At 41.1% G+C, this 14,275-nt stretch overlaps 2 protein-coding genes across 3 annotated transcripts in view; one reads left to right on the forward strand and one right to left on the reverse strand.

Annotated features, from left to right (window-relative positions):
* LOC138021609 (monocarboxylate transporter 10-like) overlaps positions 1-4,324 on the forward strand; it is a 19,091-nt gene extending 14,767 nt beyond the window's left edge. For both annotated transcript variants that reach the window (XM_068868516.1, XM_068868514.1), the window contains one exon: positions 313-4,324. In XM_068868516.1, coding sequence (XP_068724617.1) covers positions 313-1,502 — 1,190 coding nt within the window. In that variant the 3' untranslated portion in view covers positions 1,503-4,324. The remainder of the gene's footprint in view (positions 1-312) is intronic.
* Positions 4,325-9,318: 4,994 nt separating this feature from the next.
* LOC138021608 (sterile alpha motif domain-containing protein 9-like) overlaps positions 9,319-14,275 on the reverse strand; it is a 44,701-nt gene continuing 39,744 nt past the window's right edge. Inside the window, exon 17 of the mRNA XM_068868513.1 lies at positions 9,319-14,128. Within this exon, the coding sequence (XP_068724614.1) occupies positions 9,744-14,128 (4,385 nt within the window). The 3' untranslated portion in view covers positions 9,319-9,743. The remainder of the gene's footprint in view (positions 14,129-14,275) is intronic.

Here is a 14,275-nt window from a genome sequence, read left to right on the forward strand (position 1 = left end):
TTAAGAGACTAGGAGAACAATCTCGTTATTACTTTTAGACACTCACAATGAAAAACTCAACTGCCGAAATGCCACAAAAAATAGTCCGAGAATTATATTTTGCTCCCTTTTCACAAAAACCTATCATTTTCGTCTGTTGAAGCTGGGATGAATCAAACATTTCCCCTTCAATTTTACAGGTCGTGCTCATATTGTACGGGTCATGATACCCGTTGAAAGGAAGAAACGTTGGCCCCTCTTGTGAGGTTTCTTAAGGCTATCTGGCCTTGTCGGTTGTGTAAGTATTTCCTTCAAAATTCTTTTGTTTTTTAGGTCTCCTCTACGATAGCACAGGTAGCTACGATATCGTGTTTTTCTTGTCCAGTGGTCTGGTTGTTGGTGGAAGCTGCATCATGTTTCTTATTCCCAATCTTCTTCCCTCAACTGGAGCTTCCCATAAAGTTGTGATTCCCGAAATCCGCGTCACATCAGACGCAATTATTGAGCTGGATGACAGTTTCCTTGGAGATCAGATGCACAAAACATTAAGTCAACCCTCTTTGCAAAGCTTCGGTCACGATATGGAGATAGATGGAAGCCGTTTGCTATTGGGTAGTGAAAATCTTGACTCTCGCCCAAATAGTTTCATATTATTTTCCATTGTTCCCGAAGCAGGGAGCTTCCGAGATTTGTCAGTAGCAAACGAGCGCTATTCCAGCAGTAGAGAGCCAAGCTTCACATCTCTCGCAAGAGTATCTGAAATAAGAATCGACAGTCGTATAAACAGTTGTGCTAAATTAGAGACTGTTAAAGAGATGGAGCCACCAGATTCTTGCATTGTTAGTGAGAATTTTAATTCCAAGGATTTAGCTTCTTCCACCATAGATCTCGACGAAAAACGATTGAGTACGTATTCTTGGAATTCAACCGGGAGCCAGCTCTCTTGGAAGACTCAGTGTTCGGAAGCAGATACTGATGACAGCGGATACGTAGAGGAAACCTCTTCGTGTCAGAACGAAGGCAATAGACAGTATGCCGGAAGTGATGATAAAATAAACTCTTTTGAGATCCTAGAACGTGACTCGGCAGTTGAGAGTAGGGATTGTAACTGTGATTCCACGTTATGCAGAAAGGAAAAAGGGACCGATTTAAGCGGCAGGGAATATGACACTGAAGAGCATGTGTATTCATTAAAAGAAGGGCCGCTTGTCATCGACCCGGGATCTTTCAAGAGTCTAGAAAGTTTTTCGTTCTGCGCATGCGGAGAGGATCAAAGTAACGTTTCTGCAAAGACTATTGCCGATGTAAAAGAAACAATCAATCAAAAGGACTCTCACATCTCCTTTCCTCCAACTTCACCACCAGATATTTACAGTCAGTTTTTCGAGGAGATACTGGAAGAGGTTAACGATTACGTCGACAGCAGTTTTTCTGACAATCCCGGTTTCCATGATTCTTTAAAATGGTGGTCTAACGTGAGCTTGACAGATGTCAAGTCGTGCCAACGGGAAACGATGGTCTGAATAGAACAATTAAGTGTAATGCACCAGAACAGAACACAGTAACTCGGATGAGCCTTTGCCGCTCTTGTGAAGTCATCCCGAAGAAGGCCCGCCCTCAGAGCCGCATCAGTCTTCGCAGACGCCATAGCAAAAGGGTGATTGAACAAATTAAAACGATCCTTACGCAGAAACTTCATTATTTAATTTAGCGACTGATATAGATTCTCAAGACTCGCTAAAATAAGATGTGTCTCCTTCATATTCGTTTAACAAATCCAAGTTTAACACGAGATTGGTAACTATTGTTTACGTCTTAATGGGTACAATTAAGATATAAATAGGGACTTTAAGATCTACATCGGCGACGTGGACAAAAACGTCACCTCAAAATATAACTTTGCTCTAGTAAAAGTCTTTCGCGATTATTCCATCTCGTTCACGTCGTACAATGTAGCGAAGTATCATAAAAATAAATTGGTACGAGAGGTTTCAGACTGAAAATAGAGAATGAAAGATTCTCTGTTGCATGCTCACGTTTCGTCAAAACCTCAAATTTGGTTATTTTACGTCGTCGTTATGCAGAGGACCGCAAAACTCTGTGCTAAAATCCATGCGCACGTGCAGCACGATTATTTATGCTCTTCGAACGAATGATTTCATTGTGTTATGGCGTTGTCGTCGACGTCGAGGTCGCAGATCTTAATGGGTCCCTATTTGAAAAAGGAAACTTCAAGCAGAATGGCCGTAACAGTGAGATAAAGGAGAAATGGAAAACAGAAAATTCGCAGTTACGATGTGAGTATTCACTTTAAACGAATCTTCGTGGACGTCTTTTTGTTCTTGCAATAGACCATTTGACAGTTGTAGCTAAGTTACCTGGCCTAAGAATGGAAGCGAGGCTGCCGGTAATCCTGTTTTCATACAAACCTTCGTGCTTTTGTAATGTTAATACGGACTAATTAGAATTACAACAACACAATTTACACGATAAAAGCAGTGGGGCCTGTATCAATACAAGGTCACCGGCAGCCTCGCAGCCATTCATAGGCTAGGTCGCTGAGCAAACAACTGTAAAATGGAATATTTACCTGCCAAGAATAACAAAATTTCGTTCGAGTAAAATGCGATAGCCACGGGTAGGGAGCTCGAAATATATATCAGAGCGCCGCTCTCAAGTCATCGCTTCCTGTTTCGAGGCTATTGAAATATATTAAGATAAGAAAGAGATTAATATTAAAAACGCTATAAATATAAATTTTGATAAGCAACTATTGTTTCCTATTATATTAATGCCAGTTAAGTAAACATAATCAGTTGTATCCTTAGTAACCTGGCCTTTGATCGACAGTGAGGCTTGAGATACCTCGCTGCCAGGGTCTCTCTTTTCTCTCCTTGAAGCGGAGCTCCAAGGAAAGGAAAGAAGAAATACCTCACTGGGTTTTCTTAACATATGAAAAGCAGATAAATTCCAAAACGAAGTTCAGCTTCCCTACCAATCAGATACTCAACTTGAGAATATATTTGGTCATTTATTTTTATAAATCGAAAATTAAATCCGATTTTTCTGATGCATAAGAGTATCCTGTTGTACAGCCAGGCACACCGGCGTAATACTTGGGGTTTTTTTTGTTTTTTGGGTTAGGTTGTGTTAAAAAATATTTTCTTGGTAAAATATATTATGTTGTAGATGAACTGAACTAGATAAATGCAAATTATTTTGTGAATGGACTGTCACTGAATTTTTTATTTATACAATGAAAGTTTGGTTTCGTTATCTTTAAATTGGAACAAAAGCCCAAAAAAGTACATATTTAAGCTGATGTTTTTGGTTCCTTTTATTTGAACATGGTACGTTCATGGGCTCCCAGTACATTGAAGTGGTTTGAGCCACTGTCAGTTAAATTAAGTTTCTTAATAGACCATTTTACGGTTGTGGCTAAGTTACCTGGCGTTGAGAATGGAAGCCAGGCTGCCGGTGACCCCGCTTTGATACAAACCTTCGTGCTTTTGTGATGTTAGAGCGGTTTTCAAATGAGTGTCGAAAGTAATCAGCGAATTGCTTTGGTTTTGCCTTACTTTACTCAGTGATTGGTTCAAAATTCTCGCGCCATTTTTTCAACCAATCAGAAGTGAAACCAAAACCAATCGTGGCTTGCGCGTGCACATTTTCCCGCGCTTTATGTCGGCTACGTGTAATTACTACCAGTTTTGAATGGTTTACTGGATTGTCTCCGTCCTTTTTGATTGGCCAAAGTAATTACTTTAGTTTTGGTTTTACGACACTCGATTGAAACTCTCTCAAACATGGACTAATTAGAATTACAACAACACTATTTACATGATAAAAGCAGTAGGGACTGTAGCAATACAAGGTCATCGGCAACCTCGCAGCCATTCACAGGCTAGGTCGCGGAGCAAACAACTGTAAAATAGCCTATTTGGTAATTCCTGAGGTTGTTTATCGCAAAAGTACAGCAGTTATTTAAATGAATTGCTTTGTATCTCCGTAGATGTAGGAGTTGGGTTTCAATGATGTCGCGAGTTTGGTTCGGCAACAAAATGCGTGAATATAAGGCTTGGTATGAGAAAACAAAGAAAATGCAAAACGGTCTCTTTCAAATCATAGATATAATGTGTAGGTTTCGAAAGTTTTAACTTAAGAATACATTGTCTTCTGTGAAGATAACAGAGCATTACTATACATGATCGAGGTAATACTGAAATAGTGCCCATATTTATTTACATCCATGAACTGTCAAATGTAGAACTGAGATTTTGAAAGTTATTTTTATTAGTGAGTTTAACGCAAGGTACAAAATGACGGTATTAATAAATATTGCTGGAGATTTTGCTGTGTTCGTTGTGGAGATAGGAGTCCTCAAAACCGGTTTATGTAATTGGCTCAATAATGCATGCATTTTATTGGTTCTCAACTATGATCTATTAGAGGACAGATCCATAGCTGACGTCATCATAAACTTTAATTCTTCATTGTATCCTGAAAACAAATAGATTCCATGTTGACGTGCGTCTTTTCAGTAATAAACACAGAAGACGTCAAAATGTGGTAAGAACATCAGTGACCCACTCGAATATCGCTCGTGTACCACTTCTTTGATCTTACCACATTTTGACGTCATCTGTGATGTCAGACGCACGGCAAACATGGAATTTATTTGTTAAATATACCCTGATTTTAGCACATATTTCCGTCACTGAGCGCACAAGATGCCTTTACTTAAATCATCACCACGAGGGCGCGCAGGATTCCTTACGATATCATGTGTTGAGATACTGAAAGTTGGTTTCGCCAATTTTCCTCTAAATAAGCAGAAATTGTTTCTTTCAAAAGAAGTTCTTTTTATACCGTAGTTGATTCCGTGACAAGAGGTGATGACGTGACCAGTGGAAAGACCAATACTCGAACACGCTCCCAACCCTCCTTTGATTTCCTTTGACACTTTCGCGTTACTGGAATGACCACGGACAGATTATTCACGATACATACATAATTCATGACAGTTTCTCTCAAACAGAAAATGAGGTAACATCTCGATCCAAAAGGGTTGAAGGTCATGACATCTTCGTCGTCGGCTATCTTGTCCTGCATTTTTCTGCACCCGTCAGTATAAGCCGGTCCTTTCACCGCCGGTGAGGAAGTTGTCGCTCAATCCTACCGGAAATTGGTATGCGATGTCCTTTTGGGATCCTCAACAGAGGTAGAGGTAAAAACATTCAAATTGGTGTCAAGTTACCTGAAATCAAATGGCAAGTAATAACATATTTTCCGCAAAATGAGGAAATCAAATGGCAACTTTCTTTGGGTTCTTGTTAGAGCTGGTATAGAGAACATAGCAGGTAAAGCCGTGTGTCACGGCAGCTTCTGCAAGTACCGGAGCAGAAATTACGTGAAACAAAAAATACAAAAGACAGAAAACAAAGCAACTCCAAATAAAGACTAATCCCAAGTGACCAAAAACACAACGCTTTCCGGTACCTGCTGAAAGGCCCTGTGTCACAGACAATCAAAAACCTGCAAAAAGGTCCTTCTGTATGGTGAACTCCTTTTTTAATGTTTCATTGCTAATAATCAAAACAAAGAATATATATCGTTATTTGGGTTCTTTCTGCATTAATACAAGGCGTGCAAACTACAAGAAAAAAGGAGCAATAATAGCTCGATTTAAACCTTTCGTTGTTTTCACTGACGGGCATTTCTCGTCCTGCGGACCAAGTTTAAATATCAAGTCTGATGTGGCCGACATTTCCGCAGAGGTATGTATTTGCCAAATGGGTACCGAATTTCTTACCATTTTAATGTGAATTTCACGGAGATAGTGCAGATAGCCAGAGGGGAAGGCACGTCCGACGGAAGAATCAAGAAGGGGATCTGTAAGGACAGAATTGATCATGAACTTTTACAGTGTAAGATATAATGCAGAATTGTACTGAAGCATAGAAATTCTCTTTCAGCGATACTCACTGTTCAGTTACAAACAGCTCTTTGGATGTTCAAATTTGCCAACCACTGGAACACAAAACCCTGTGTTTTGAACAACCAATGATCCTCTGGTTTGCAAAGTAATGGCAATAGCAGACGTGACCATAAACATCGCTATTCAGAATGGTGGTTCCAACCCTGGACCTATTGTAGGTTTGCAACTCATCATCGTCAATGGACAAACTGACATTTACGGGTACAACGCGATAACATAGTGTGAGATACCACTGGTATCCCAAACAAAAGGTGCAAGATGACCGTTCCTGCTAAAAGGAAAAATAACATTCAAAATTTCTTTTCATCATTTCAAATGGCCCTTGTAACTAAGATCCTTCTATGGTCGTACGCTTTCTTGTAAACCTCCTCCATAACTCCCAAGGCTGCAGGAAGGAGAGGCACTGTCCTGTGAACTGCGAAGGTAATGCATACGAGGGCTAAAACTTTGTATCGGACTTAAAGAAAAACTCAGATCCCTCCCCTGAATCCACCTTACAGCTGCTCAATCCGGCCATGTGACACTTCGCAAAGAAATTACCAAGCCATCCTAACCCCTGAGGTATGATAAACATATACTTGCCAATGGGTAAACACTGAACCAGTAATTAATGCAATTTCCAGATTATTATATACAAAAATCCACAAGATTTAACACTGAAAAAACTACCAACATGACACTAACAAATGTAATTAATCGATTCACTCATCAGTTCAAATATAATGCAATCCAAAATGCTACAAGTATTTCAGTAATTTTGCAGGTAACCGAGGATGCAACCTTAATCCTTCAAAGAATTAGCCTTTTGAAGGTAGCTTAAGTACGGAGTTTTCCGAGTTTAAAATGCACCGAGAAATAATACACAAAAGGGCATCCGGATATAATACGACCTTTTTGAAAGACTTACAATTATCGCAATTTACTGAACACTGACTTCTTTAAAAGAGAATAGAACATCTACAGTCTGCGGGGACCTAAAGTACTCGAGCAACGTGCGAGATCAAAGTTCACGACAGGGCGCAAGATACCATAAAATTGCCAAAACTGAAGCAGAAAGCTTAATGTTGTGGAAACATATTCCTGAACTAGCACCGCTTGAAAGCCAGTCACCCAAAATAGCGGGGTGGATTGATTTGATGCATTAGTAGGGATAAGCATGAATTTATTAAACACACTAATGTAAAAAACAGAAGTATATCACATGTCTGAACACAAATCCTCTCGATCGGGGGTGGAAGCGGAATAATGAATATTGAATAACAGCTTAAAAGAGAACACGAAGAAGGAATATTTAGCGCTAGAACATTCGAAATAAAGAATTTCACGGTTCCGTTAAGGAATAACGAATACAGAAAAATGAATATCGAAAAAATTTTCACTGATGAAAAACTTTGAAAAAAATAAAAGGAATAATGAATAACTGAGATCCAATTATTTCGCTTCCACCCCCGATTCTTGAAAGTTATCACAGAATCGGAATTGTTCTGTTTTGGAATATTTTGACGCATTTTATCCCTATAGTGAAACAGCAGAGTAAATGAAGCTTTTGCACAGCTTACGGAGCTTTGCGAACTTAGTTAACAACTACCTCGGAGACAATGAGAACGTACTCACAATATTCGCTATTTAAATCTTTGCTATCCTCAATCCCCCATCCCAAACATTCACACCGTACATGGGAGGGCTTGTATACACAAACATTGCCCCTGGGGCTCACGCATAAAAATGACTGCTTTGCTTTCAGGAATTTTTAAATTTACCAGGCTCCTTATGGAGACCAATCCGGTCAACCTGCTAGCCTTTTTTTGTTGACCGTTTAAAAGTTAACATTTAAAAACTTGTGTCAAATCTACAAACGCTACATATACACCAGCAGCAAATCATCACTGAGTCCTCAAAAGATTGAACTGTTCATGGATCTCCATGGATAGTGGACTGCGAGAATGCGTGATTGGCCTGCAGTGCAAAAGTGCGCAGAAATGTAATGTAACGTGTTTGCTGTCATCCAGAAAATGCGTCAATTTCCAGATTTTTCCACGTCGGTAGCTCAGTTCATAGACGATTGAGTTTGCTTTTCTCTCTTACACGATGATGACTTGTGTGGGATAGTTTAGAATTTACGGGCCCTGCTGTTCGAATTCACGGAGAGTCTGCCATTCGTTCGACAGCAAGTTCCACATTGAAATCATTTGCCTATGTAGGAGTGTTTTGTGCGCTGGGGCCTCTCGTACGCTTCTCGTCTTCTATGACTCACTTTGGCCTTAGACTTCTGTACCTCAGCACGCCAACCTCTTCCTTCCAGAGTTTGCTCTCTCCAGCTTAGCAAACCTCTTGCACACCCGTTCAAACGCACATAACGTAACTTTCGACCCCATGGACTTACTTTGGATTCCTATGTGATGTGAATCTCCCTCAACGACTGCCTGGCGAGGACGCTTACCCCTCCCCGTCGATCTCCCATGTAACGTTATGACGGCTTCTACGCTGTCGCCACCAAACCAGAACATCACGCACTATAGCTTGCAATTAATACCCATGAGTTGACGAAAGTGTCGAATATGATTACCGGTGAGCTTCTTGAATTGTTTAGCACATCGTGCATGTTGCAGTTCGGCATTGCCGGTAAGGGAGAAGCTGCCTTAGGAAACTCAGGATTTTGTAGAAAACTTGATGTCATAGTGAGACCAAAATCCCAAGTCAAGGAAAGACCCTGTATTCTTTCGACGCTGAATCGTTGACAAGAATCCATGACTGATTTTCGTGATACAGGTTGATGCAGAAGTTATTTCAGTTCTGCTGCAATGTCTGGGCAGACAATGAGAATCGACCAGCTATGTGTTGTATCTCGTCGGTGCTTTACAGAACAATGGTGAATTATCAGCAACGATCTGTTTTCGCCATGTACAACACTCTCATCCCAATGCATACCTTTGGAGGGACCTAGACGCTGTTGAATGTTAGGTGTAATAAACAATGTGGTGTTGATTACATTGGCGAGACTGTGAGAAACTTAGCAGTGCGAATTGCGGAGCATTCAAATCCTGCTCACACCTCCGAACCTGCAAAACACCTGCGTGAAAACCATCACATTTTTCACTTGGCGCGTTCTCTCTTCAGCACAAACATTCCATAAACGTAGGATCGTCGAGGGGCTAATGATCCAACAATTTCGCCCCAGTCTGAACAAACAAGTTATTTCTTATGTTTCCAAACTTTTCCCAACGGGAATTACATAAGATATATATGCATGGATGCATGCGGACGGTCATCTTTAACCCTGATAATAGCATACTTTTTAAATTTTACAAAAATTACCTTGTAAATAGCATATAAACAATATACTGTTTGCTTATTTATTTAACTGTGTTCTAAGGCTCGGAATTCTATGAAAACTGTTAAATGTAAAATAGCAGTGAATTTTCAAAACAATATTTTGGACATGTTATGCCAACCCTCACATATAGCGGTTACTTTATATAGCTTCGCTGGATGGAGAGAACCATCAGTTCTCTTCCAATTGTATAGGCCGCCCTACTGATTCATGGTCATTAGTTCTAAGACCACAACCAGATGGATAAACAACTAGCGTTAGAGTTGACACAGCCTTGTTTCACAATGTGATTTACCACTGAAAACGTCAATGACGACTCGTCCGAATGACAATCTTCTCTTAAATGTCCTAAATCACTTGAGCACGGTGAAGAGGAGGATGTCTCCGGGGTGGTAACAAGCTATCAACAATTTTACGGCAGGGAGAGTTTAGACATCAACCCCAGTCCGAATCTCGCAACTCCTCTGACCAGTCAAGGCTTCCCCAAGACATAGCCCTCTCTCTCATGGGGGGTGGGGTACGCTCCCTTGATGAGGCAGACCCTCCCGAATCAAAGGAAGCAGTATTACCAATTGGTCTTGGAGATGTTCGTTTCCAAAATTCTCCATATCTGTTGTAGTATGGACCAAGATTCCAAATAAACTCCTGGTGTTTGACCTTCTCTTTACAAGAGGATAATTTGCTTTCCGTGCACTTGGTACACACAAATTGAAGAGTATCGCCTTTCCAGCTATGCGCAAAGTTACACCAATCAGTAAAGGGGTCGTCTTTCAAAGAGGTGTGTTTTCTGCACTCAACTGACTTCTTGGCTCCATTAACGTAAGCTCCATGATGCACTTTTCCATCTGGCGTTGTAGAAGTCAGATTGAAATGCCTTTTCTCTTTACCACGGGTTCCTACAATGGTTTTCACATTTCCGAGCTTGGGTTCTGATCTCTTTTCCTCAAATCGGTCTCTTGAAGTCCTGTTCTCCGGTTGATGAGGAAAACGAGTTAGTTTATTTTCCTCCTTCGAGGGTTTCTCCGCACTTTCACACAATGGCCCAAAACGACCGCCTATAACAAACAAATCATTTTTCTCAGCTTTGTCGCGATCTCGAGGTGTCTTTTGCAAGAATTCAGAGCTGCGGTTCGTGTTGCGTGTGGTTCCGTCCACCTCATGTTCTCGGGCTGACGCCCTCTCCTGAAGTCCTCGGGGTGGGGTTGAAAATTTCGATGATCGCACCTTTCGTCGTGTGGCATGATTGCCATTGGTTAGTGACATGTAGGTATCGTTGTCCACTGGATCATAAGCATACGGGCCAGCAAAAGTAAACCCAACATAGAACCATAAGTCGTCTTTGCTTTCGTTGGGATACAGTGTGTTATCGAAGTGCAATTGAATTCCTTGGTAAGAAATGATGCCTTTGCTGCCCAAGTCTTTTTCGCCTTTTACACGTTCTAGCCTCTCTGTAGGCTCTCTGCCTCTCCAGAAGTCTGTTTTAGTTTTCCATTTTGTTTGTAGTCCCTGAAACTCGTGACCACTGATGATTGCGTCCAAGCCCCTTCCTTTTCCCAGGAAGTACTCGGCACCTGATTTTCTAAATCCTGATCCTGCCTTCTCTTGAACAATTTTGCTGCACCTTTTAATCGATTCTTTAGCGCTGGCAGTGCATGGGGCAAGACTTCCATTTGGAACGGGGAAGTGGATCATGTAATAGAAGAGATGAGCCCATTCCGAATTTGGAAATTTCTTCACCCAGAGAGAGACAAGTTCATCGAGGTCTTGAACAGAGGGTTTATCTTTTAGGTGGAGACAGGCTTTGGAGCAAATCAGCATGTCGTTATGGCTCCCAAGGCCTCTTAAACAAAGGAATTTTAGCATCTCGTAAATACGTTCCACGTCAGAATTGGGGAGGTTCGACCACGTACTATAGGGTGTTTCGTCGTGGATGAAAAGTATGTCTTGCACTTTCTGTTGATAAAGAGTAAGATCTTGACTGGTGGTCGACAAAAGGCTCATTGAATACTCTTCATTGGCCAGCTCCATTTTGTCAAATTTAGTGATTTCATAGAACTTTCGTCGAAGATTTGAAGCTCTTATCTTTGCGTTGTTAAGACTTCTTATTTCATTCTCATCATAAGTGGTCGTTTGCTTGAGCTTGATGTTTCCAAAAAGCTCGTTGAATATATCAAGTGTAGTCCGACTAAGACTCTGAACATAATCTTGCTCTTCATTAGAAAGTACTTCTTGTATTTCAGGAGGGACCTTTTCTTTCTTTAAATAAGCCATGAACATTATTCCATCAGGCTGAAAGCAAGGTAGATCCTTGACAATTTCTAGAAGTGAGATAATAGCCTGGATTTTCCCGTTCATCGAGAAATGATTTGGTCCACGAGAAGCTTCGAGGGCTTTGTCATAGACTTTTAAGGCTTTGCGGCATATCTCGATTCCCTTTGAAACAGATCGAGATTGGGGCGTTTTCAGATCTCTAAGCTGGAGGAGATAAAGAACACCTTTGGTTGTGTAGTGGTTAGTAAATTTGGGCTGAAGTGACACGGCAATATCAACGGCAGTGTGAGCAGCATCGATTCCACTCTCGGGCGTGGGAAGTTCGACACTTGTTTCTTTCATCATGGCGCTGTGCAGTCGCTCGAGCAAATCATTTTGTTTCTTCATATCCATGGCACGCATCTCATAGCCCATGAATCTTGCTAACTGCTGCCATGCGTACGCTTTGTCTTCTGTTTGCGTTGCTTGTTTACAGATTTCGAGAAGAACGCTTAGAGCTCCTTCGACGTTGCTCTCTTTATCCAAGATGTCCACAATAACGGGTGAATACCTGGTGCGTTTGCCATGAAATCCAAAGACCTCGTTCTCTATATCAAATCCTCCTGCGCGGTCATCTACTGCTTGCTCCTCGAAAAAGACTGGATCAGATAATCGTTTTCGCTCCAGAAACATTCTGAAAACTTGGTGACTTAAAAACTTTACCACGTATGCCTTTCCCTTGCAGATGATCTCTAAAGAGAGTCTGGCAGAGTCAACAGCAGAACTTCTCGATGTTACCACCTCACTCACAAGGGAATGTGCCGGTCTCCACCCATAATACCCATGGCTTTCGTTTTGCTCCTCCAGTAGAATTCCTCCAAACATATCGTGCACGTCTTGAACGCTTTGCTGTTCAAAAGAATTTCTTTCGAAAAGGAAGTCCAAGACAAGTGCATTAGGTAAGATAATAGAACCATCGCTGTACCTGTTTAGGAAGCAACACATGTCAAGCAACATTTGGGGCTCTCCTCGTGAATCATTTCTCAAAGTCGTAAGAATGCTGCGAATGTGAGTCTGCAGCCTCTCCTTGATTTTCAAGTAATCTCGGCCAAAAAGCTCTAATCCAAACCAAATGAATCTCCTTTCTCTCTCCAAGACCTTTTCAGCTTCAAGCCTTCTTCCACTGTCGTCCGTTATCGTGATTAAGATATCCTTCACTAGACTTGTTTCTTTCTCGTCCAGCTTTCCAAGTGTAATCTCGAATTTGGAATTGGAAACGGACTTTGAAATGGGCAAAGTAGTGAGCAACACACATTTCGTCTGCCTTTTCGTTATGTGCTCTGTCAAAAAGCGTACATCACTCTCAGGAAAATTGTCAACAAGCACAAGTACTGGAAGTGAGTAGATTTTATTCATTTCATCGTAGCCTATGTTTTGCAATTTCTCAATCTGGAAGTCTGTTGATTGTGTTATGGCCTTTACCACTGCACAACGGTACTCTTCCCTTTTATTCCAAATTATTCTGCGACACAAAGTTGTTGCACCAGATCCTGGTTCATAAGAGACAGTCACAGTCTTCACATAGTAGTTAGCATCAATACTTTCTTTCGATAGGGAATTTAGTGCCTTCTCTAACTTTGTATTTACCTTCTCTTCAAGACTTCGAGGGATACTGTGTTCGTGATATAAATTCATTTGGCTCGCCTGGGCACCCTTGTAAAATGCATCTCTCTCCTTCGCAATGGCATCTGCAGAAGTTGGTAATGGTGGATTTGGACAGTATACCTCTAAATCATTCCAGGATAATACAGTTTTGATGGGAACTTCCTTTAGGTTCCCATTGTAGTACGGAAGGTCGGTCGTGGCTCCTCGTTCTTCAAATTTGGATGGTCCTACCATTTCGCGGACAATCTCCTTTAAAAGCGACCACTTAATGCTGCTTATGGAGCATCCGGCGAGTTCTTTCCGAAGTGAAGGTTTTGAGGCATTGATGATTGCTTCTGCGGCTGACTTATCTTCACTCAAAATGGTTACACAACTAACAGCCGCGTTTCCCAAAATACTGAAACTGCATTCTACGATGTCTGCCATCTCTTCAACTGCGGTTTCACTAAAAAGTAGGAAAATAAACAAAAGTCGTCCTGGATTGAAACATTGTTTGTAGGCCGAAAGAGCGCGCCACATACTGTCCTTGGAGCATTTTATCCAGCCTTCGTTTTGCATGTCTTCATTGCTCAAAATCCAAGTTGTCCCTCGAATTGACACAAAAGAATCTTTGTCGGGTATTACATCCTTGAAATCATCGAGAGTCCTAATGTTCGCTCTTGGTGCGTCTGTCATCTCGTTGCAAGCAAAGTGCAATCCATTTTGTTTGGACGAAGGATCGAACAAGTCAAACACAGCCACGCAAGGGATGTTTTGCAAAAACGACAGGTGTGCTGTTCCTCTGTATTGAGCCGGCACCTTATTTGCCACGAGTACATAGCCATATTCTTTTCGGTTAAGTTCACATAACCTTTTTCGTACAGCAATACTTAAACGTCTAACGTCAGCTTCTTCCAAGCCAAGCTCTGCAACCAAAATTACACAAGCTGATTCAATATTTCTCTTACGGGACAACCAAAGAGTATTATGGTATTTTTGATACTGGCTAATTGCAAAATATTTCAAATTCCAACTAATACAGAAATACATTTAGCAATATATTTGACTTATGC

This window comes from Montipora capricornis, chromosome 10 (assembly GCF_036669925.1).
Source record: "Montipora capricornis isolate CH-2021 chromosome 10, ASM3666992v2, whole genome shotgun sequence".
In the NCBI taxonomy this organism is placed as follows: Eukaryota; Metazoa; Cnidaria; class Anthozoa; order Scleractinia; family Acroporidae; genus Montipora; species Montipora capricornis.